This window comes from Hyla sarda, chromosome 6, assembly GCF_029499605.1.
Source record: "Hyla sarda isolate aHylSar1 chromosome 6, aHylSar1.hap1, whole genome shotgun sequence".
Taxonomy (NCBI): Eukaryota; Metazoa; Chordata; class Amphibia; order Anura; family Hylidae; genus Hyla; species Hyla sarda.
Genome location: NC_079194.1, coordinates 191,571,372 through 191,596,719, shown reverse-complemented (window position 1 = coordinate 191,596,719; position 25,348 = coordinate 191,571,372). Strand labels below are relative to the sequence as shown.

The window sequence follows — 25,348 nt, the reverse complement described above, 5'->3', positions numbered from 1 at the left end:
ACTGGCTTCCGCACAGTCTATAGAAGTAGTAGAAGACCCATTTAGATATTAGTAGCCGCCCGCATTAGGTAGTAATAACAACCCCCCTTTAGGTAGCAATAACAGCAGTGCCCATTAGGTAGTAATAAATACAGCCCTCTTTAGGTTGTAGTAGCAGCCCTCATTAGGTAGTAGTAGCTGCTCCCTTTTAGCTAGTAATAGCAGCAGCAGCCGCTTTTAGCTAGCAATAGCAGCAACCCCCTTTAGTTAGTAGTAATAAAGATAATTATAAAAAAAAAAAAAAAACTGGCACAGTCCATACAGGGGCTTTGGTTATCTGCTTCGTCTCCAGTCTGTGCTTTAACACATGGTTATGATGTCACTCATGGGCTGGAGCACAAAGGAAGAGACATTCAGCCTCTTGTGGCTGCCTGCATAATGTTGGAGACCATGAGAGTGACTGGTAGGGAGTCTATGGCTTTTTGCTCAGTCAAACATCCAAGCCCAGCATTTAACTATCGGTGTGTCAGTCAGTAAGAAACGCTTATAGTTAAATGTGTCCCATACTGGCTTGCCCTGTGGGTGGCCAAGCCAGCGGCCCATATACCTGGTGTGCCCAATGCCCAGTCCATCTCTCCCTGGGCACAGCACCTTCCTAGCAATTCCACCACTTTAGCTGATTTAGTTTGGGGTCCCAGCAGTCAAATCTTTGCTTATCGGACATTTGAGACCTATAGCCAATGTCCACGTTAGAGCCTCTTTAAGAAAGAATATTAAAAAATGTTCCATGTGTGTATAGAGAAACGAAAAGCACGGAGAACATTTTTACTCTATTAATATGCTGCAAAAAAAAACATAGGACATAGGACTTTTGTCTTTATGCCCGCCAATGTTTCTGTATTATTGGCTCGATAAATAGCATATCCAAAAATCCCATCCAACACCCATTTTCAGATTTCACCTTTGATTAATGTAGGCCACTGAGCTTGAAGCTGGGAAGATTAATTACGCTCCTATGTCATATCCTTGTGACCTTAGAAAAGTAATTTTATTTCCCTATGCATTAGACACCCATAATTAAAACATAAGCTCAGCCTTGCAGCTATTTCTTCTCTAAGTAAATTCCACATTTATTGACATTTATGTTGTCAGCTTTGTGTATTTGCCAGGGTTACACACTATTTATAATATTATTATTTTCAGTATTGACAAAAAATTTTTTTTTTTATTATCATAGTCCTTTTTAATGTGGCATTACAAATTTTGACAATAGAGATGATAAAAAAAAGTAAATGTAATATAGGAGTTTCTGTGCGCATATACACTATGCAGCAATGGCAGGAGGCTGCACATAGTCCTATTATGGGCGTTTAGCATTTTGTGTGCCATAACATGATGCCTTATGGAGCACTCTATTCTTCATAAGAATCAATATTTCTAGTGGAGAATATTTCTGCACTGTGACATACTGTATGTCATATGCCTTGTTTTTAGGAGAATTCTTGATAGCATGGTGAGTAGGAGGTGGGTTGTGCTGTTACAGATTTAACATTAGGTCTTAAGGGTCAAGATGACAAAAGTCACATCACTGATATTGAAGTAGTGCATGGGCATAAAGCTGACTACAGAATCCATTTTATGGGAGGAGGTGTGACGGCTACATACTGAATGGAGGGACCGTGGGGTGGCGCCACAAACGCGGAAGCTCCAAGCTCCAGTGTTCCAGATGCAGCCACTGCTGGTTCGGAGGTCGCAGGGGTTCCCAGCGGTGGAATCCCGGTGGTCAGATATCTTATTTTTCCACAGAGTATCCCTTTAAGGAAGCTTGTTGACAGACTTACACACAGCAGCTTGATCACCTGATATACATGAACATTTGACATGGCCAAATGTTTATATGTTCTCAATGTAGAGGGGGAGGGTGTATATGCTACTGCCAGACATGGTGGCAGCTTATCTCTTGGAAAACAAAAGAGTTATTTGGAATCTAACATGTTGAAACCCTTCTCTCCCCCCCCCCCCCCCCCCCAACATCATTTGTTGGCAGTTTTGGTTGAGTTTTGATTAAAGTCTATGTGTTCTCATCATGCTTCACTAAAAGTAACCTTTTCCTGCATGCAAGCTCTGTAAGATGTTATGTGTGTATAGTGCCTCGGGTGGCAGTCCATAAAGGCACTGAACAAGCAGGGACACATGGAGGATTTCAGCTCTAAAGCATGTGAAATAATGAATGTTATTCCAGTATATAATATACTGCAACTCATGAGCGGAACCAGATAAATAATGTAGTGTACTCAAAGTTACTCCGCTTCTCATTAGATTTAATTTAGACATTATGCTTACGGATTTCTTAGAAAATGATGGTTGTGTCAAATTGCTAACAAGCTGATAACATCTCATATCCGTAACTATCACTAAAAGTTTTAGCTGATACATTTTCTAACCGCGAGGTAGCTGTCATACATGGTTATTTTACTTTCTTAAAATAATGTCTTTTTTCCCCCCTCTTTCCCATTACATAGCATATAATAAAACCTTAAGCACAAAAAAGGCTTCGTCACAGGGTGTCTACAGTCTTGGCTCTTTCCTATGAGCTAAGCTACATTTCTTCCTTTGTACTATGAACAACAGGTTTGGTTGATGATGACCGGACACAGCAAGAAATTTAGGCTTTGCAGATGTTTTTCTATAAAAGGAACATTGTTCCTTTTCATTAATATGTAACACATGAAAACAAATACATATGAAAGTTGGTGGACTTTTCTATGCCATGTCTGCTGGTTATGGGGGAACCGTAGGAATACCAGCATTCAGAATTTCTGTATTTTTGTATTTTTATTTTTGTTAAACTTAAATTATATACATGGGAAAGAAAAACTAGTGGGAGGCATGAAAAAGAGAAAGGGATATGTTTTGTGTTAGGTACAAATGTTGTGAATGGTCTTATAGTCTTTTTTATGTTGATACTTAGTATAACTAAGCACGAATAGCATCACCTTTCATATATGAGACCACACATATTGATAGATATATAATATACACAAAGGGGAAGGGGGTATTCAAAAACTTGATAGTGTCAACTTAGAGTAGGCAGATCACCCAGGTGCAGCATAAGACTAGACAGGATGTGTTAGATTTTTAAATAGCCTTATACATTTAAAAAAATCTTGCACATCCTACCACTGTCTAGTCTTAGGGCTAATTCGCAGTATGTAATATCTGCCCGGGGATTCAATCCATTTCAGGTGTTGGCTGATAATGCTGGGACTAGGACTGCTCCACAAAAGGCACTGTCTCCATAGCCGGCAATAAATTTCCATTTTCAACAGGTTTTGGGGTCTGGAAGTTCCATTGTGTGAATAGGGCAACAGAATCCCATTGAAAACAGTTTCACCTTTCTTTCCCACAGTGGAACTCTGGAGTGGAATTCTGCTTGGAAAATACAATATGTGAATGGGCCCTTATTCTTCAAATTTTTTTTTTTTTTTGCACAACCCTTTTATTAAATTTGACCACAACACCTTAAAAGTAAAAAAAAAAGTAGCATGAGTCATGCCATTGTTTCATCAAATCTAGTGAAGGGCCACACTGCCTCTCTCTCTGATTATGTCACGCAGTTGATTGACACAGGGTCCCCCTACCTGCGGCTGCCCAGTGTATGTCTGCTGTCATTTTAGGTCATGTTTTCATGACGTGTGATCTTGACGCTATGGAAATTTTAGCTTTTGCCGCTCTGCACTGCACTCGCCAAGTGTGATCTTCCCTTTGCACTACATTTACGACAAATTATGTCTGAGAGCAGGTGTAGTAAAAATCTATACCTGACCCAAGCTGGGCAGCCTTAACGCGATCTGTTGAGAGGCATGTGTCTCAAAAAAAATGCAGGATAAGTGAAAGAGGCGGCACTTCATCTTAAAGGGGTACTCTGGCTCTAAGACATCTTATTCCCTATCCAAAGGATAGGGGATAAAATGCCTGATCACAGGGGTCCCGCCGCTGGGGCCCCCTGCAGTCTTTCATGCAGCACCTCGCTATCATCAGCCCCCTGATCGTTGTGATTCATCAGACCCGGAATGATGTTCGCTCTGGAGGCTGATAATGGCGGGGTGCCGCATGGTAGATTGCAGGGGTCCCCAGTGGGGGGACCCCCGCGATCAGGCATCTTATCCCCTATCCTTTGGATAGGAGATAAGATGTCTTAGGGGCTGAGTACCCCTTTAAATTGCTAGTCTTGGTAAATTCCACCAATATGTTTACATTTCCTGTGCATTTGAACTACAAAATGGGTAGGATTTTCGATGGACTTTCCAGACTCGATCAGCCCATTAGAGTTGCAATGACATCATAACATTGCCAGAGTCCATCGTGTTTGCCGCATGAATTCTGTTAGATGAGTTTCTCCGCTCAGAGTTCAGGATAATTATTTTCTTAGCTATTTTTCCTTCAGAACTAGTACATTACATCCTTTGCAAAAACCAGAAGAGCTCTCAAAAATCATACTGCAAAGGCTTTTATGCCTTTACCTTCAACAACAGCAGGAAGCCTTTTTATATGAATATTAAGACTGGGTTTTTGTCTACCTATTATTTTAAGAAAAATATGATTTTCTTGTTATCCACCGTAGGCAAGAGCTATATCACAGCAGGTCAATTAGAATTTAGTCCATATAATAATCACAGTGCTGTAACTCTATTGAGCTGACATAAATACAAAGCGCTTCTAAGATATTTTTTTTTATATTTACCCACTCAAGATAAACAAAGGCAAAAAGAATATATTCTTATAGCAACTTGATGGAGACTTGGCCAATGTCCACTAGAGACCAGGTGGACAAACTATTTAGATTTCTTGATATATAGCAGAATTTGTGCTCTAACAAGTAGCATTCACATGCTGAAGTGGCCAAAGATAGATTTTGTGCCGATGCATGTGCAGTAAAGCGCTGCATTTACGGTGCCATCGGCTAAATCCTGTGACATGCACAATAAACAGAGAGAGTACAGGCGCTGAGTGTAATCTAAAGAGCGCAGGTGCGAGGCCCTAACCCAAAAGGCATTAGGATACTGTTAGATGGACATCCTTTGGATATACAGGAGATAGAGGTGTGCATACATCCAAGGTGAGTTAGAATAGGATGTATGGTTTGATGGAGTCTATTGGTTATTTATGATAAGTATTGTAAGTGGTGGGAGGATTGTTTGGCTGATACAAAGGTGATTTATTGGCTACAGTTAGGGGTTGAGGTGTGTTACTAAAGACAGATTTGTGAGTTGCCACAATGTGATTGGCTACAAGTCACATTAATCAGGATTGGTGACTCCTAAAATGATGTCATAATAACAAAAAGTACTATAATTGGTTTGTGCCTCCATTGTGAAATTCTGATTGGAAGACACTTAATCCCACCCACTTCTTACATCACAAATGAGGATAAAGAGAGGATTTAAAAAGCCACATGATCAATATTTAGCAGACATTAGCCCAGACCTCTGAGGAAGCTCTTTTGAGTGAAAAATGTCAGGAGGCCTTTAACTGTCTGCTTTTAAAGTCATGTGTTTTTGAGTTATTTGGTCAATAAACTGCGGGACTGCAGCCTGCGGTTTAATACAAATGGCAGTGTGACCATATGATTCAATGTGGAGCCTAAAAAGTCTCACACCTATACGCAGCTTGGCAATATTAGTCCCATTAATATCTACCCATCATCTGCTTTTTAATGTTCTTGAGCATAGGTTACATTTTATATTAGAGTAGTTATAGGGTAGGTAGTGCCTGCAGGCATCTTGTGGTTAGTTGTTTACACTATACCCAACATCCAGGTAAGGGGTATTTTGTTTTAGAACTCCCGTTTATAATAATTTAGTGTCAGATGGTGGCGGGGTCGACCCCACTGCGTCCCCGCTTTCTGCATGAAAAGGGTGATGTCGACTACAGCGCAAAGCTGTGGCCAAGTTGGCAGAGTCGGAGTCAGAGTGCAGTGCTACGGGTTTCCCATAGAGCTGCATGGAGGGGGAGTGTCAGCCGCAGCTTCGTGATGTGGTCAACATGCCCCATTCAGGAGCAGAGTGGTGGCACTGTTTGGGAGATCGCAGGGAGGTAAATTTTAGTTCATGCATTCAGTGGTTTTAGTTAAAGATACAAAAAATGACAAAAAATAGCATTTTGTTGAAATTCTCTGCTTGTAAGAAGAACACAGCAGTCCTGCCATATGAGTTACTTATTAATTAGCGTTGACAAAGGCTTCATATTAGCCAAAACATTGGGGAACCAATAAACACTAAACCTTTTGCATAAATCTGGAGTTTTTCATTTTGATGCTGTAACCTGGACTGTCTTTGTATTTGATATTCTGGATTGGCTATCCAGATAGCCACCTCCTGCACAGTGATCTAGTTCTATGCTGTTCTCTTTCGTACCTTCACTATTTTATTTATTTAGTATACCACTGGTATACCCCTGAAAAGCAGGGCTATCTAAACAAACAGATAAGTGGCTGATGCCCACATCCAATGGAATGTATAAAGCATGAGCTCCTAAATCCTACAAATAACCCTTTTATTTATGTATTTATTTATTATGTATATCACATACATAAATAGAGGGAATAGGAGGAAGGGACATTGTGTATGCACATTAATTTTTATTGTGTTTTTTTTTTCATATTTCTTCTTTTTGTTTTACTTTTTCATTTTACTCAGTAGGGGACATGATTGTACTGTTGTGTATTATGCTAGTCAGTGTTACCCTGATCAGCTTACATATCACTGGCACCCTGCGATCGCAGTTGTGCGGAAGAGAGGGAGGTCCCTCTCTGTCACTGTGCTAGTTGCAATAGACAGATGCTGTGCAGCTCTGATCCTGGTAATGGCAGAGGGAGTCCGTCAACTTCCACCAAGGATGACACTGGCACAGGAGCTGGTTTCAGTTTAGCAAAATGCCATACATGTATGTATGTATCCATTAAGGGACTGCATACCATGCAAAATATTTATGGTATTATGCATTTGGTTAAGTTTTTTTTATGAATTTATGATTAACTTATTTAGTGAACTGAATCATTCCATCCAACTTATTACACATCTGCTACCTTAGGATACACACCTTAGAATTTCATTGCAATGAATAATAAAGATGATATTTTGTCCTATAGGATATGACAGTACTGCCAATTCTGTAGATATGGTTTAAAAATGAGCAGACAAAAGGGTTGTGATTACCATATTGGCATTCCAAACATCATATATGGACATGTTAAAGTTGTCTGAAAGTTCCCCCCCCCCCCCCCCCAATAAACTTGTCTCATGTAATTTTCTTATTCAACATTTAAGATAAAAGAAGAATTTAGATGGGAAAAATTGAGGAAATTTGATTCAGGGTTGATTCGCCAAACACAACTAATCATTCTTCTTGATTCAGAGCAGCAATGCCAACTACTTGGTGATTAGATAGTGGAATAAGTGTTCTCATTGAATAAATTGGCAATGAACTGAAAGGCAAAGTCACCTCAATGAAATGAAAACTGCAATAATCTTTAGGTAAAAGTTTTAGAGAATGGATATGCATGATGTACCATGGATGTCTCAATAAAGGACTTACGATGGAACAGTTTTAAAGGGAATGGCCAAGTTATGATTATTATATATTTTTGAAAGTTTTTTATTTTTCTTGACTGACAGTGGTGCACTTACTATTAAATGGACACTGTCAGATTTATAAACTTTTTATATGTTGTACATCTTGGCAAAACTTTTGGCAAAAATTTAATATTCTAATATATAAGAAAAAATAATATTTTTTATGGAAATCATAGCTTATAAAAGACGACTAGGGGTCTTCATACCATCCAAAAATATAATAATATCCAACTGCAGCATCATCTTTGTCCAAGCTTGAAACACAGGCAGAGACAAAGTCTTGTAAGTGAGGGTGGGACTAGCTCTCCTCTGTCTTCACTTCTATCCTATAAGATTGTTGTATAAAGGAGAGAGGAGGGGGTTACAGAGCATCCTGCAGTGATTGGATGAAGATACACAGCACAGCAGACTCAGGGAGGAAGTGCATGCATGGTGAGGGATGGCAGGCTCAGTGCTTGCCTCAGACACGCCCCTTCCTGAGCAGTGGATGTCATAATGAGTAAACAGTAGAATGGAGGGATTTGTGAGTCAAATACAGAAGCTAGACACATAAAAAGACATGTAAAGATCTGCATGACCTAGTGAGTAACATATATAACCATTACTATTTTTTTCTGAGATATGACAGATACACTTTAAAGCAGATCACGCAACTACTATGGGACCTATGGTAGAAGGAAACCATGCACCAATTGGCTCCCATGCACATTAAACTTTTATCTACCAAATGGAAGGCTCATTGCATACAGATTTATACAATTCCTAAAGAAATCAATGAAAGTTTCAGAAATCTATATGCAGAGAGAATCCCTCTAGTAGTGGCTGCAGGCAGCCAGACTTGTATCAGTCAACTCTATTACTATACGAAGGGAAGCAGGGGATTTGGAGTTCTGCCTCAATAAAAAGGATCTCTTGTGGAAATTATAAATTTAAATCATGCATGAGAATTTTTTGGTCTATTTAAAGTGTTCTTGTTATTAGCAAAAAGTTTTAATATAATGTAGAAAATACCAATATATGTATATTTGTTATATATGTATATTGGTTAAAAATGTGTTTATTTTTGTCCTTGCAGCTATTGCCTGTGTGTCTCTGTAAATAGACCAAATACAGAAAGCCTGGGTGAGCTAGCAGGGCTCTGTGTAATGAGGACAAGCAGGGCTCTGTACAGCGAGGACAAGCAGGGCTCTGTACACTGAGGACAAGCAGGACTCTGTGCAGTGAAGACAAGCAGGGCTCTTTACACTGAGGACAAGCAGGGCTCTGTACACTTAGGACAGGCAGGGCTCTGTGGACTGAGGACAAGCAGGGTTCTGTACATTGAGGACAAGCAGGGCTCTGTGTACTAAGGACAAGCAGGGCTCTGTACACTGAGGACAAGCAGGGCTCTGTGTACTGAGGACAAGCAGGGCTCTGTGGACTGAGGACAAGCAGGGTTCTGTACATTGAGGACAAGTAGGGCTCTGTGTACTGAGGACAAGCAGGGCTCTCTATACTGAGGACAAGCAGGGCTCTGTGTACTGAGGACAAGCAGGGCTCTGTACACTGAGGACAAGCAGGGCTCTGTGTACTGAGGACAAGCAGGGCTCTGTGGACTGAGGACAAGCAGGGTTCTGTACATTGAGGACAAGTAGGGCTCTGTGTACTGAGGACAAGCAGGGCTCTCTATACTGAGGACAAGCAGTGCTCTGTGCACTGAGGAAAAGCAGGGCTCTGTGGAGTGAGGAAAAGCAGTGCTCTGTAATGAGGACAAAAAGGGCTCTGTACTGAGGGCATGCAGAGCTCTGAGCACTGAAGACAAGCAGGGCTCTGTACACTGAGGAGAAGCAGGGCTCTGTACACTGAGGACAAGCAGGGCTCTGTGGACTGAGGACAAGCAGGGCTCTGTGCAGTGAGACAATGCAACTCGCCCCAGGCTCACACAGCAGGATGATTGACAAGCCAGGAGAATGGCCAAAGCCCTACTTGTCCTGTTCTCACTTCCTGTATCCGGACCAATGTATATTACAAATATACATATAATGGAATCATCTACATTATATAATTTTTTTTTTTGCAAATGACAGGTACACTTTAAAGGGAACCAATCATTAGATTTTACCCTATATAACGCTTGGTAAAGCGTTATATAGGGTAAAATCTTTATTTTCACCATTCCCGGGGGATGCTGCTGCCCCCAGGGATGGTGAAGATATGAAGTTATAAACTAGTCACCGCCGCCGCCGTAAGTAGTCACCTGGGCGGGGAGCTCTTCTCATCTACTCCCGTTCTTCGGCCGGGAGCGACGCCCCCTCCGCTTCATTGATGGGCCGCGTCATCGTTCCGCTCACTAAACAGACGGAGCAGAGTGATGACGCAGACCGTCAATCAAGAGAAGGGGGCGTCGCTGCCGACAGAAGAACGGGAGTAGATGAGAAGAGCTCCCCGCCCAGGTGACTACTTACGGCGGCGGCGGTGACTAGTTTATAACTTCATATCTTCACCATCCCTGGGGGCAGAAGCATCCCTCGGGAATGGTGAAAATAAAGATTTTATCCTATATAACGCTTTACCAAGCGTTATATAGGGTAAAATCTGATGATTAGTTCCCTTTAAGGTTGGACGTTCCTGAGTTTTGATATGGGGTTCTATCATTGTGGCATAACTGAGACACAGAAATACAACCCTGATAGGATTTAGAGTAAATATCAAAGTGGATGTTTCCATATTAATAAAGAAATAAAGACACAAATTATTTATCATTTCTTATTAATATATTTCCAGGAAGCCAAGAGTTACGGCTTCTGTAAAAGAGATCCAGCTATTCTGCAAGGTTAAGTAGGTTATTGGATGTAAGCAAGCGTTCTGCAGCCGTACATAACAAAATACCATCCGCGAGTCAGACTGTGATTTTATTAAGCTAATACAAGTTCTGCTGATGGTGTGAACTCTGTCCAGTAACACAAGGTCAGCTAAATTGTTACATATACTAGAATATAGGTTCTCAACCTGTCATATTTATACAATTAGAGGTACATGCTATATCTAGAGCAGTGTTTCCCAACCAGCGTGCCTCCAGCTGTTGCAAAACTACAACTCCTAGCATACCCGGTTAACCAACTGCATGTCGGTAGTTTGCAATAGCTGGGGGCACACTGGTTGGGAAACTCTGATCAATAGGGTACTAGAGGCTCATAGCCTTGGCTTGATGGTCATAAAAGAAAATGGATTTCACATGTAAAATCCTGCAAATGACATTACATAGATGCTGAAAAGCTAATTCAATATGGCCGTACGTCCTGCCCTTACTTTTTCATTTGGCTAAATCTGATGAAGTAATCAATAGATAACTTCAAGTAGACAACATAGGTCAGCGGCTTGGCGTTTTACCGCCAAATGTCCATTCTTGCGCTGACCCTTTTTACCACAGGGGCAAAAGGGTTATTTCAGAAGAGGAACACAGATTTGTTTTGGCCGTCATCCCTTGTGATAATCTCATTATTTTAATAGTCAGATAACGTTGTTAAACACTTAACCTTGACTTTGCTGGTTATATAAAAGCCGTAAGATGCTGAAAGCCTTACATACACATTCTATACAGGAAAAACTAACAGAGAATTTTAAAAGGTTCATTAATATTAAATGTATCCGTGATTTATTGTTCGAGCCGTTATGAATTTTTGATACACTGATGATTCACCCGTTTCTCGCAGAACATTATGCATCGCCCTTATAATACCGTTTTGAATACTTGTCCATTATACTGTGTGCAAATAACCTCTCTGTCATCCCTGTATCCTTCGTGACGCACAGACCGGGCGTTATTATTATTATTTTTTCTTTAAATCCATAAAACAGTCTACAAAACAATGCAAAATCATAGTGTGAATTGGCAACATCTGCTTCATGGCAAACATATTTTGCAACATCTGCCATCTTCTATGCCATCCTCCTCTTAATACAAGTTTACCCTCTGGGCTAATTTCCCGCTGACCTCAGAAATATGGCCTGTTAATTAAGTCATTTTGACTTTGCATTGGTATAGAGGAGAGGGAAATGCAAGAAAATACATTATGGTTTAATTACACTTAAATATTGCATCGTTCTTCATATGATCATTATTTATGATGCACTTGAGTTCCTTTACACTATACTAGAGCAAGTCATAAGTGAGCTCTTTTTCTAGGCTTGGTCTTGTAGCTTTCCAAAGTGCTACAAAAAAAAAGGAATGAACAAAAATATTTGGACATCAGAGATGACTTTATATTTTTGTGATCATGGACATATATACATCAGTTGCCAATCACCAACTGAGATATTGCAAATATTGTCTGTTTTGTATGTCTAGTGCCATTAGATGGCTCTGTAGCTGATTGGTTCTGAAAAAGTATAGAAATGTCAGTTATTTTTATCTTGTTTGTCACATATGTAAAAATCTCTTTGGTTTCTTGTTCAGCGTCTATTTTGTTTGACCAGTAAAAAAGACATAAACCAATGCTGTTGCATGATGTTAATTATCAACAATAATGAAGAAAAAAACAAATAGGTACTGTAGATGGGGTCTGTTTAGGGAAAAAATAATGTAACAAATGTCTATTAATTCGAGCCATTGTAGTCATAATGAGGATAATATACAGTTGTTGTCATGTCAGGTAGGGATAGAGTGCAGCCCTGAACTCGCCAACTCCCTCTGTCCCTGCCTACTTGCGTACCCGACCTAGGCAGCGTGTCCACTAAAGTGTTCAGGGAACTTAAGGCTAAACAGATCAAGTTTATTCCAGATGGAGGAAAATTCAATACTGGTCCCTCCTTACCTTTCCCTATGACCGAACATAACCCAAAATGCGTGTCAATAAAAAAAAAACATCATATTGTGATACATGGAAGAGGTATTGTACATGTGCAATTTGAGTGTTATATGTCAGTTATACAATGGGGCAAAAAAGTATTAAGTCAGCCACCAATTGTGCAAATTCTCCCACTTAAAAAGATGAGAGAGGCCTGTAATTGATCATAGGGATACCTCAACTATGAGAGACATAATGAGAAAAAAATCCATAAAATCATATGATTTTTAAAGAATTTATTTGTGAATTATGGTGGAAAATAAGTATTTGGTCACCTACAAACAAGATTTCGGGCTCTCCTCTTCAAGAGTCTCCTCTGTCCTCCACTCGTTACCTGTATTAAAGGGATATTCTGTCTTTAGACATTTTATCCCCTATCCAAAGGATAGGGGATAAGATGTCTGATTTGTGGGCGGGCCTGACGCTGGGACCACCCGCGATCTCCCTGCAGCACATTATGTGCAGATCTGCATCTCCAGGTACAGAAAGCGGAAGTTTTTGGTACTGGAGACATGACATAACGCCACAACCCCTCGTGACGTCACACATGAAGGGAGGGGGCGTGACATAACATCATGAGGGGGGCGTGGCATTACGTGCCATCTCCAGTCCCAAAAACTTACGGTATCCGAGTCTGGAGACGCAGCTCGGCACATGATGCGGGTGCTGCAGTGAGATTGCGGGGGCCCCACTGGAATACCCCTTTGATGACACCTGCTTGAACTTGTTATCAATATAAAAGACACCTGTCTACAACCTCAAACAGTCACATTCCAAACTCCACTATGGCCAAGATCAAAGAGCTGTCAAAGGACACCAGAAGCAAAATGTAGACCTGTACCAGGCTGGGAAGACTGAATCTGCAATAGGAAAGCAGCTTGGTGTGAAGAAATCAACTGTGGGAGGAATTATTAGAAAATGGAAGACATACAAGAGCAATGATAATCTCCCTCGATCAGGTGCTCCACACAAGATCTCACCCCATGGTGTCAAAATGATCACAATAACGGTGAGCAAAAATCCCAGAACCACCTAGTGAATGACCTGCAGAATGCTGGGACCAAAGTAACAAAGGCTACCATCAGTAACACACTACACCGCAAGGGACTCAAATCATGCAGTGCCAGACATGTTCCCCCTGCTTAAGCAAGTATATGTCTGGGCCGTCTGAAGTTTGCTGGAGAGAATTTGGATGATCCAGAAGAGGATTGGGAGGATTTGTTCAGATGAAACAAAAGTAGGACTTTTTTGTAAAAACTCAACTTGTCGTGTTTGGAGGAGAAAGAATGCTGAGTTGCATCCAAAGAACACCATACCTACTGTAAAGCATGAGGGTGGAAACATCATGCTTTGGGGCTGTTTTTCTGCTAAGGGACCAGGACGACTGATCCGTGTAAAGGAAAGAATAAATGGGGCCATGTATTGTGAGATTTTGAGTGAAAACCTCCTTCCATCAGCAAGGGCATTGAAGATGAAATGTGGCTGGGTCTTTCAGCATGACAATGATCCCAAACACACTGCCCGGGTAACAAAAGAGTGGCTTTGTAAGAAGCATTTCAAGGTCCTGGAGTGGCCTAACAAGTCTCCAGATCTCAACCCCACAGAAAACCTTTGGAGGGAGTTGGAGGTCTGTGCTGCCCAGCGACAGACCCAAAACATCACTGTTCTAGAGGAGATCTGCATGGAGGAATGGGCCAAAATACCAGTAACAGAGTGTGAAAACCTTGTGAAGACTTACAGAAAACGTTTGACCTCTGTCATTGCCAACAAAGGGTATATAACAAAGTATTGAGATGAACTTTTGTTATTGACCAAATACTTACGTTCCACCATAATTTCAAATAAATTCTTTAAAAATCAGACAATGTGATTTTATGGATTTTTTTTCTCATTATGTCTCTCATAGTTGAGGTATACCTATGATGATAATTACAGGCCTCTCATCTTTTTAAGTGAGAGAACTTGCACAGTTGGTGGCTGACTAAATACTTTTTTGCCCCACTGCATGTCAGCTAGTGGTTGTGAGACTTTGCAGCCTATTGAGGGTTTCATTCACCTTTCTCAATATTATAATGAATTTGTATATCTGGATGGGGAACCACAGGATATCATGTCAAATAAACTTTACTACAGCAAGTTTCTATCCAAACAATGTGTCATAAAAGTAAAGGGAGGGGAAATTTCCATTTAAATATGACTATCATACACCAAAGCCATGTATAAATTATATCTTTTATGTCAAGTTTTATTTCAGTATTTTTAAGATTCTGCATTTTCTTGTATTGTATTTATTTTAAGCAGGGAAACATGCTGGCAATGGTATACAAATATGTTGCATCCATTTCTGCAGTGTTTTATGGAAGGAAAACAGATGTTTCAAAATGCCAAGCAAATCATTTCCAATTAGGTCTATTGTTCTCCATTCAACCAACCAATCATTCTATAAGTGACCAGATTCACAACGTGTCTCATAAGAATTTATAGCTTAGCTTCAATTCACATCATATCTTCTCAGAGCAGCACTAGGACCCAATGAAAACAACTCCAAGTCTAGACTTCTTCTATGGTCTGGGAAGTATAAGTGTGGTGTCCCAGCAACAAAGGCTGTCCTGTGGGCTAAAGATTTCCTCAGCCATTCCTGCTTTCTCTATGTTGGGCCCACTGCTCCCTAGTCTGATCTATTGTAATGAGATGTATTGTTATGTTATGCTATGTTTAATGATGCACTGTACTTTAAGGGATTATGGCAGAGTGACCAGTTGATCATGAGGCCCCAATGAGGGACTCCCAAACCTGTGTGAGCTGAAGTACAGTGGCTGTTCTAGTGTGAGAGTCTAGTTAGAGGAGTTCAATGGTGGAGTGCAGGTACCATGAGTAGAAGCCTAGGGAGAAGAAAATCTCAAAATTCTACAGCCACGACAATCTCAAGAAGGAACCAGCACACAGCTAAATGTCAAAGCCTGGCACTAAGCAAAGCTATTGGAGAAAATCATGTCTTCAGTCAGTCAGTCAAGTTAAATCTCTCAAGTCAGCGTGGGCAGCTAATAATCTGAAAGCAGCAACAGCAACTACAACTCCAAGCAAGGCAACGGGTTCCCTGGGTTACCCTCTGCACATCCCTCTGCACTAGAACTGGTATTGTTGGGGTACTCCACTGGAAAAAATATATATTTTTTTTAAATCAGCTGGTGCCAGAAAGTTAAACAGATTTGTAAATTGCTTATATATTAAAACCTTAACCCTTCCAGTACTTATCAGCTGCTGTATGTTCCAGAGGAAGTTCTTTTATTTTTAAACTTCCTTTCTGTCTGACCACAGTGCTCTCTGCTGACACCTCTGTCTATATCTGGAACTGTCCAGAGTAGGAGCAAATCTCCATAGCAAACCTTTCCTGTTCCGGACAGTTCCTAAAATGGACAGAGGTGTTAGCAGAGAGCACTCTGATCAAGCAGAAAGGAACTTCAAAAAGAAAAAAAAACCTGTGGAGCATATAGAAACTGATAAGTACTGGAAGGATACAGATTTTTAAATAGAAGTAATATACAAATCTGGTTAACTTTCTGACACCAGTTGATTTAAAAAAAAATGTTTTTCAGGGGAGTACCCCTTTAACCCCTTAAGGACTCAGGGTTTTTCCGCTTTTGCACTTTCGTTTTTTCCTCCTTACCTTTTAAAAATCATAACTCTTTCAATTTTCCACCTAAAAATCCATATTATGGCTTATTTTTTGCGTCGCCTATTCTACTTTGCAGTGACATTAGTCATTTTACCCAAAAATGCACGGCGAAACGGAAAAAAAAATCATTGTGCGACAAAATCGAAAAAAAAAACGCCATTTTGTAACTTTTGGGCGCTTCCGTTTCTACGCAGTGCATATTTCGGTAAAAATGACACCTTATCATTATTCTGTAGGTCCATACGGTTAAAATGATACCCTACTTATATAGGTTTGATTTTGTCGCACTTCTGGAAAAAATCATAACTACATGCAGGAAAATTTATACGTTTAAAAATGTCATCTTCTGACCCCTATAACTTTTTTATTTTTCCACGTACGGGGCGGTATGAGGACTCATTTTTTGCGCCGTGATCTGAAGTTTTTATTGGTATGATTTTTGTTTTGATCTGACTTTTTGATCACTTTTTATTCATTTTTTAATGTTATAAAAAGTTACCAAAATACGCTTTTTTGGACTTTGGAATTTTTTTGCGCGTACGCCATTGACCGTACAGCTTAATTAATAATATATTTTTATAGTTCGGACATTTACGCACGCGGCGATACCACATATGTTTATTTTAATTTTTTTTACACTGTTTTATTTTTTTTATGGGAAAAGGGGGGTGATTCAAACTTTTATTAGGGAAGGGGTTAAATGACCTTTATTAACACTTTTTTTTTACTTTTATTTTGCAGTGTTATAGGTCCCATAGGGACCTATAACACTGCACACACTGATCTCTTATCCTGATCACAGGCGTGTATTAACACGCCTGTGATCAGCATTATCGGCGCTTGACTGCTCCTGCCTGGATCTCAGGCACGGAGCAGTCATTCGTCGATCGGACACCGAGGAGGCAGGTAAGAGCCCTCCTGGTGTCCGATCAGCTGTTCGGGACGCCGCGATTTCACCGCGGCGGTCCCGAACAGCCCGACTGAGCAGCCGGGATACTTTCAGTTTCACTTTAGAAGCGGCGGTCAGCTTTGACCGCCGCTTCTAAAGGGTTAATACCGCACATCGCCGCGATCGGCTATGTGTGGTATTAGCCGCGGGTCCCGGACGTTGATTAGCGCCAGGACCCACGCGATATGATGCGGGATCGCGGCGCGATCCCGCTTCATATCGCGGGAGCCGGCGCAGGACGTAAATATACGTCCTGCGTCGTTAAGGGGTTAAGGATTTCGTCATTTCAGTAACAGTGAAGATAGTTTTCCGTAACCTTGCATCAGTGTATTCATTACCCTATGCCTGGCCCAGGAAAAGCTATCTCATCCAAGGACTGTGGAGTGCCCTGGCATCACAAATTTTCTATTACACCCTAACTTTAATCACTCCTATCATCATTAGTGGTACCATAGTCTTGTTTTTGATGTCACATAGCATCCACACTGTAGTCACCACACAAGCATGGAACTGATTGAGCAGAAAATTTACTTCAGGGAAGCAGAGGAAGCAACAAAAAAAGTGTTCCTTCATTGACATAATTGATGAACTTACAGAGACTTTGTTTTAGATCCTGCTAAGAGGATGTCATTCTTCTCCCTCTTTTCATTCCTTTCTTCCTTCTTCCCTTTCTTCCTCTCTGTCTCTATTTATCAGAAAAAATGTATCTGCAAAGGTATTTATTGTTTTGCTTTGTTTGAAGATTATCAGAATTAGTTGATTTTCTAACAGATGGAATCCTTTTAGGTTAAAATATGAAGGTGATTATTTTTTTCCATAATGTATGTGTCTTATTATATGTGTCATTAACCAAAAAGCAAAAAAATACAACAGATGCTTGCAAAAAAATGAACTGCAAGTCTATTACATGTTATGAAATAGAACACTTAAGCCCCATCTATACGTGAACAACAACACCTTACTTACAGATGAAATGGCTGAGAACTAAACCTCGCCTAATGAAGCATCTCTGAAACATTTAAATAGCGCCAGCACTTATGTTTCAATCACAACAGTTCCTCACTTACTGTTCAATTAAAATGGAGAATGCAAATGAGGTAAATAATTGAAATAACTATCCTCAACAAATGACTATTGGTGGGGGGAGAGGGATGTAAAGGACATCTGTAAAAGCAATTTTTATAAAATGATTGAGGAAAATCAGCCTGTAGGTAAGAAATATGACACATACAGATGTTTTAAAGCCCATGAAAAATAATATAAAGGTAAAAAAAAATAATAATAATAAAAAATTGCTGTAGAAACAATCTTTCTCATATTCGCCCATAATAATAGTATTTTATGACAGATAGATGGCTAGATAGATAGATAGACCGACAGACAGAAAGACAGATAGATAGCCAGATAGATATATATAAAATAAAGAATATCCACAGCAATCAATTCACAAAAAAATTTGAAAATGTATTCCCTCAAAAACTTGTTTTTGATAGAATAAATTTTCCACTTTTTTTTTGCAATTAAGTGCTGCAGATATTCCTTATTTTCTGTTTAGTATATGAACCCTTAACCTAGGTCCGGTTTCTGCGTGCACCATATATGGATTAAGTAAGCTCTCAGGAGGTGCTGGTTTTACTCCAGTGATATTTAGATAGATCGTTAGATAGATAGAACAAAATTGTTCTTCCGATTCCTCGCCTTTCCTCCTAACTTAACAGATGAGTGGTGTGAAATAACCAGCTCTGTTGAGAAATGTATATGCTATTATTGTCCCTATGTAGCCGCCCAGTGGTTATGGTGTGAGTTGCAACCTGCCAAGTACGTCAGCATATCTCTATAATGCATTGATTTTTTTATTCAGAAAAATTTTAGTCCTTACTGAAAGTGGCAGAAAAGTGGGAAGTGACACATATTTAGATAGATAGATAGAGTTCCAAAGGGACAGCACATCCTCCAAAGAACAATAAAAGGTATAGCGGTGCACGCAGCCATAGGAGGCTTGGTTAGGTACTCCGACTAGAATATAGGTAGAAAAAACCGCAGCACACAAAAAGGTCTCTTCAGTGCAAAAAGGTGCTATTCATTCCATCTTTAGCAAAGTATACAAAAAAATAGATAGATAGAAAGATAGAAAGACAGATAGATAGAAAGAGAAAGATAGTGTACCCAAATATATTTGGTCCATATTGATTAGTATACTATCTGTTGGATTTACAGATCTCAATAATATGAAGGATTCAAAAATGCCATATAAACCATAATGTATTTTATTTTATTTCATGAGGTGGAAAATGTTATTAGGGGGCCACACAAACATTCAGTTTCTGTGTTCATCCCCTTAGAGACACAGCCCATTTTGGCCTTGAGGATACAGCCAGCTTGACTTTTGTATGAGCTCTCTAAGCTAACCAGCATATCTAATTAAATACTTTAGATACCATTATTGGCATAGATCACAACATTTCAAGGGTTAATGACGGGCAGTGGGGGGGGCTCACCATTGCCTGTTTTTAACGGTTTATGTCCGGCTACTGATGGGAGCTGACACTGCTATAAAGCAAGCACTGCTCCTGCACTTGCTTCATAGTCATTTAACACTCCAAGGTGTAAATTTGAGCCCTGATACGTTAAGTTCCAGACAGCTAGTGCGTACATTTACGTCCAGATTCATCTAGGGGTAAAATCACCAAGTACATAGGGGTAATATTCTATGTATCTCTCAGATCTGCCACATTTCTAAAATGTTTCCAGTACAAATATCTAGAAATCGTTCTATAAATGAAGAGACACACGTGTCCTTTGTTTTGTATCTCATAGCAAAACAAAATACATTATATGTGTCACCAGACAACCAAGAAAAAAATAATTAATAAATAAATAATCTCTGTCAGGAGATGAATATGATCTATGTGTATGGGCATCTGCCTAGTGAACTGCAACCTGTTGAGTGTTTTCTAGCATGGCTCTATTTTGTATTGAATCTGTATCAAGATAAATTGGGAACTATAAAGCAATTGAAGCCAAACGTTTATTTACTTCCTTATTTTTTTATTTTATTTTTTTCCCATGTGCATGCTGGACACCAGAGATGAGCGAACTTACAGTAAATTTGATTCGTCACAAACTTCTCGTCCCGGCAGTTGATGACTTTTCCTGCATAAATTAGTTCAGCTTTCAGGTGCTCCGATGGGCTGGAAAAGGTGGATACAGTCCTAGGAGACTCTTTCCTAGGAATGTATCCACCTTTTCCAGCCCACCGGAGCACCTGAAGGCTGAACTAATTTACGCAGGATAAGTCATCAACTGCCAAGCCGAGAAGTTCGTGACAAATCAAATTTACTGTAAGTTCGCTCATCTCTACTGGACACCTATGGATAGCTGTCTTGTAAATATCATGGAATTATGGAGATATTATATTTGATATTTCACAAAAGAATGTTTAAAAAAATAATTGTACATACCCACAAGCGACATCTCAGGAACATTTGCGTGGTACGGTCCATTTAAGAACTCAGGGGCATTATCATTAATGTCCTGAACTTTGATTATGAATTCTGAAGGGGGTTCCAGAGGTTTATTTGTATCCCTATCGACAGCCTGGGCTGTGAGCGTGTATTCAGCTTTCTCCTCCCGATCAAGCCTTTTCATCGCATGTATATCTCCTGTCTTGTCATTGATCACAAAGATTGTACCGGCTCCCTCTCCAGAAAGAATATACTTGATCCTGCTGATCCCGGGATCCAAGTCTGTGTGCAGCTGAAATGACAATTGAAATTTTGTTGCAGAAACCATCAATACTGTAAGTTGCAATTACAACTATGTAAAATTGCCATAAGGGAATTAGATCAAATATTAATATAAAAAATTGACCAGACAATTGACATAAAAATCAACAAAACTGTATTTTATATGAATGCTCAAAGTACTCAAGTAGAATGCAATAATAACTGTGAATTCCGCTCTGATTCATGACTAATTCGTTCATTCTTATTCATGATTTAAAATTTACATAAAACAATGAATAATTTTGTAAAAAAAATATTATAATAATAATAATAATATATATATATATATATATATATATATATATATTAGTAACTACTGATCTAGTGCTGATACTGAGGCCATGTGAAGCTGGTTCGTCCATCAGCTAATTTCCTCCATACACATGCATGTTCAGCTTGGCTGAGCTTCCACATGTTCTTAATGAGGAGAGGAACAAAATCTGCTGCTTCAAAACAGTTGACAAGCAAAACAAAACCTTAAGGGTCTATTCACATGTACAGTGTTCTGCGCATATTTACTGCGCAGGATTTCAAGCTGTGTTCAGTTTATATTGAAATCTGCGCAGAATACTGTAAGTGTGAATAGACCATAAAGGGGTTATCCAGGAATCAAAGAACAGGGATAATTTATTTCAAAGACCGCTCCCTCTCTGTCTCCAGGTTTGGTGTGGTTCTGCAGCTCAGTTCCATTAAAGTGAATGGAGCCAAGTTATAATGCCACGCCCAACCCGGAGACGGACAGGAAGCTGTCTTTGAAGGAAATTAGGTCTGTTTTTGTTATTCCTGTATGACCCCTTTAATATTTTACCTTAACAGAATTGTAAAAGCAGCTATTGACTTAAACTGAAATATAATGTAATGCAGTGTAAAAATATGTAATGTGGCCTAGTGGGAATCTTTTCAGTAGAGCAGATTGACGGTGTGAGTCTGCCCTGTTATTGTGGTGCATAATACACACTATTACAGTGACTCTGACCAGTATACAAGGTTGTTCATGACACTATCCTCTCTCTTTAGTCATGGCAGAGGCTACGTATCAAGTCTGAGTGTATGTAAATCTTTCTTATCTTAAAATATTTTTCTATTTTTGCTTGCAATGTCTACATATTTCACCAGTCCTGTTTCGAATGATCTCTAATGACCCTGGTTCTATGTACGCACACCGAACACTGTCTCAGCTTATCTCTGCAAAAGAAGATGTTTGACGTTTATGTGCCAAATACCTGACTGTCCATACAGAAAGAGCAAAAAGAATGAGATATTAAAATGTTGACTTTTCTAGGACAAATCCTTCATTTAATTAACCTGGACAAGCTTAGGTGATGTCTGTGTCCATTTCTGTATTGGATCAAATGATATATGTAGGACTGCATTAGACGAATCATTGTCTGCCACTTGTGAATTATACCTGTAAATGATATATTGTTCATAATTATGTCCTGCTTCATAGCTTGAAGGACAAACTTCAGCAAATCTTTTGAAAGGGTATGCCCACCTTCTCCATGTTGTACTAATACATACAGTATTTAATTACAATAGAAAACTGAAGAAATGATGCAAATATTTTCCATAAAAGGGAATCTGTTGCCTCGGTTTAATGAAGAGAGAAACCATTGGATAGTGGTGAGGGTATTAAAGTGTACATTTCCTGGAGGGTATCAAACTCTACCTTTCCTGGAACTGATAGTGATGGCAAAACTTATAAAATTGCCTAATTTCTCAAAAACAAGGAGGCAGAGCCAAGCTGATCAAGTGCCACCATTAGAGATTTCGCGAATTGTTCGCCGGTGAACAGTTCCCAACGAATTTAGCATGTTCGCGTTCGCATATGTGAAGTTCGATCCGCCCCCTATACTTTAACATTGCAGTAAACTTTGACCCTGTGAGTCAGAGTCAGCAGACACATTACAGCCAATCCCTTCCAGACCCTTCTACCTCTTGCACGGATGCCATTTTAACCTCATTCAGCATGCTGCAGGCTTAGGAAGTGGAGGGTTAGAGAAGCTGCTCCTGCTGTATAGGGAAAGCGATAGCTAGGTTGCTGCTAGGTGGTGTATTCAGGGTCCACTTTACTCCTAAAGCACTAGTGTAACATCTGCTTTAAGGACAGCACCCAAAAAAGCCCTTTTTTGGGCTGAAAGATATTAGTCCTGGTTGGGAGGGAACCGCTGGTTAAAAGGGGTACTCCAGAATCAAACTTAAGTTCCTTCAAGCAACTAATTACTACAGTATTCAAAGGGTTGAAAGATATCAGTCCGTGTGTCTTGCAACAGCTGGAGGCACCCTGGTTGGGAGGGAACCGCTGGTTAAAAGGGGTACTCCAGTATAAAACTTAAGTTCCTTCAAGCAACTAACCACTACAGTATTCAAAGGGCTGAAATATATCAGTCCATGTGTTTTGCAACAGCTGGAGGCACCCTGGTTGGGGACCACTGCATAAAAGGGAAACTCCGCTGGCAAGCTTTTTTTATTTAAAGCAACTAACTACTACAGTATTCAAAGGGCTGAAATGTATCAGTCCGTGTGTTTTGCAACAGCTGGAGGCACCCTGGTTGGGGACCACTGCTTAAAAGGGGAACTCCGCTGTCAAGCTTTCTTGCTCATTGTCAAACTAGTGCAAATCACATTAGGTGTGACAGTTGTGCAAATAAAAAAATAAAAAAACCTTTTTTGGCTGTTAAATAAAATCAGTCGTCACTGTCAGTTCACATCACAGTTGACATTTTTTTTGCATGCAGGGCAAATTGTGTCACCCTAGTGCAAATCACATTAGGTGTGACAGTTGTGCAAATAAAAATAAAAAAATACCTTTTTTGGCTGTTAAATAAAATCAGTCGTCACTGTCAGTTCACGTCACAGTTGCCATTTTGTTTGCCTGCAGGGCAAATTGTGTCACCCTAGTGCAAAGCACATTAGGTGTGACAGTTGTGCAAATAAAAAAAAAACTTTTTTGGCTGTTAAATTAAATCAGTTGTCACTGTCAGTTCACGTCACAGTTGCCAGTTTTTTTGCCTGCAGGGCAAATTGTGTCACCCTAGTGCAAATCACATTAGGTGTGACAGTTGTGCAAATTAAAAAAAACAAAAAATTTTTTGGCTGTTAAATAAAATCAGTCGTCACTGTCAGTTCAAGTCACAGTTGCCAGTTTTTTTTGCCTGCATGGCAAATTGTGTCACCCTAGTGCAAATCACATTAGGTGTGACAGTTATGCAAATAAAAAAAAAAACTTTTTTGGCTGTTAAATTAAATCAGTTGTCACTGTCAGTTCACGTCACAGTTGCCAGTTTTTTTGCCTACAGGGCAAATTGTGTCACCCTAGTGCAAATCACATTAGGTGTGACAGTTGTGCAAATTAAAAAAAAACAAAAAATTTTTTGGCTGTTAAATAAAATCAGTCGTCACTGTCAGTTCAAGTCACAGTTGCCAGTTTTTTTTGCCTGCATGGCAAATTGTGTCACCCTAGTGCAAATCACATAAGGTGTGACAGTTGTGCAAATTAAAAAAAAAAAACTTTTTGGGCTGTTAAATAAAATCAGTCGTCGCTGTCAGTTCATGTAACAGTTGCCAGTTTTTTTTTGCCTGCAGGGCAAATTGTGTCACCCTAGTGCAAATCACATTAGGTGTGACAGTTGTGCAAATTTAAAAAAAAAATACTGTATTTATCGCGGTATACCACGCACCGGCCTATAACACGCACCCATATTTTACCAAGAATATTGGGTAAAAAAAGTTTTTTACCCAAATATCCTTGGTAAAATGAGGGTGCGTGTGTGTGCATGCGTATACCCCGATACACCCCCAGGAAAGCCAGGGGGAGAGAGGACGTCGCTGCCCGCTTCTCTCCCCCTGCATTTCCTGGGGTCTAGAGCCCTGCTGCTGGCCCTTCTCTCCCACTGGCTATCTGCGGCGCTGCCCCTTCTCTCCCCCTGTCTGTCGGCGCCGCTGCCCCATTGCCGGCGCCACTTCTCTCCCCCTGGCTATCGGTGCAGGCAATGGGGCAGCGGCACCGATAGCCAGGGGGAGAGAAGGGCCGGCAGGAGGGCTCTAGACCCCAGGACAGGCAGGGGCAGAGAAGCCGGCAGCGACCGCAGGTCTCTGCACCTGCAAAGCCGCTGCAGTTCAATGATTTAAAGCGCCCGCTTTAAATCATTGAACTGCAGCGGCTTATCGGCGTATAGCACACAGATAGACTTAAGCCTAAAAATTTTAGCCTAAAAAGTGTGTGTTATATGCCGATAAATATGGTACCTTTTTTGGCTGTTAAATAAAATCAGTCGTCACTGTCAGTTCACGTCACAGTTGCCATTTTTTTTTGCCGGCAGGGCAAATTGTGTCACCCTAGTGCAAATCACATTAGGTGTGACAGTTGTGCAAATTTAACAAAAGAAATGACAGGCAGAAGAAGGCCACCCTGCAGGGGCCGTCGTGGTGCTGGGATTCCCTTTGGCCCTAGAATGGCCAGTGTTCAGAGGCCACGTACCCTGAACCCCCAAAGTTCT

The 25,348-nt window shown here is 40.2% G+C and overlaps 1 protein-coding gene across 1 annotated transcript in view; it reads right to left on the bottom strand.

Moving 5' to 3' along the window:
• The window catches only part of LOC130276564 (cadherin-8), a 415,905-nt gene that overhangs the window by 256,564 nt on the left and 133,993 nt on the right, over nt 1-25,348 (bottom strand). The window contains exon 3 of the mRNA XM_056526106.1: nt 20,526-20,820. Within this exon, the coding sequence (XP_056382081.1) occupies nt 20,526-20,820 (295 nt within the window). The remainder of the gene's footprint in view (nt 1-20,525; nt 20,821-25,348) is intronic.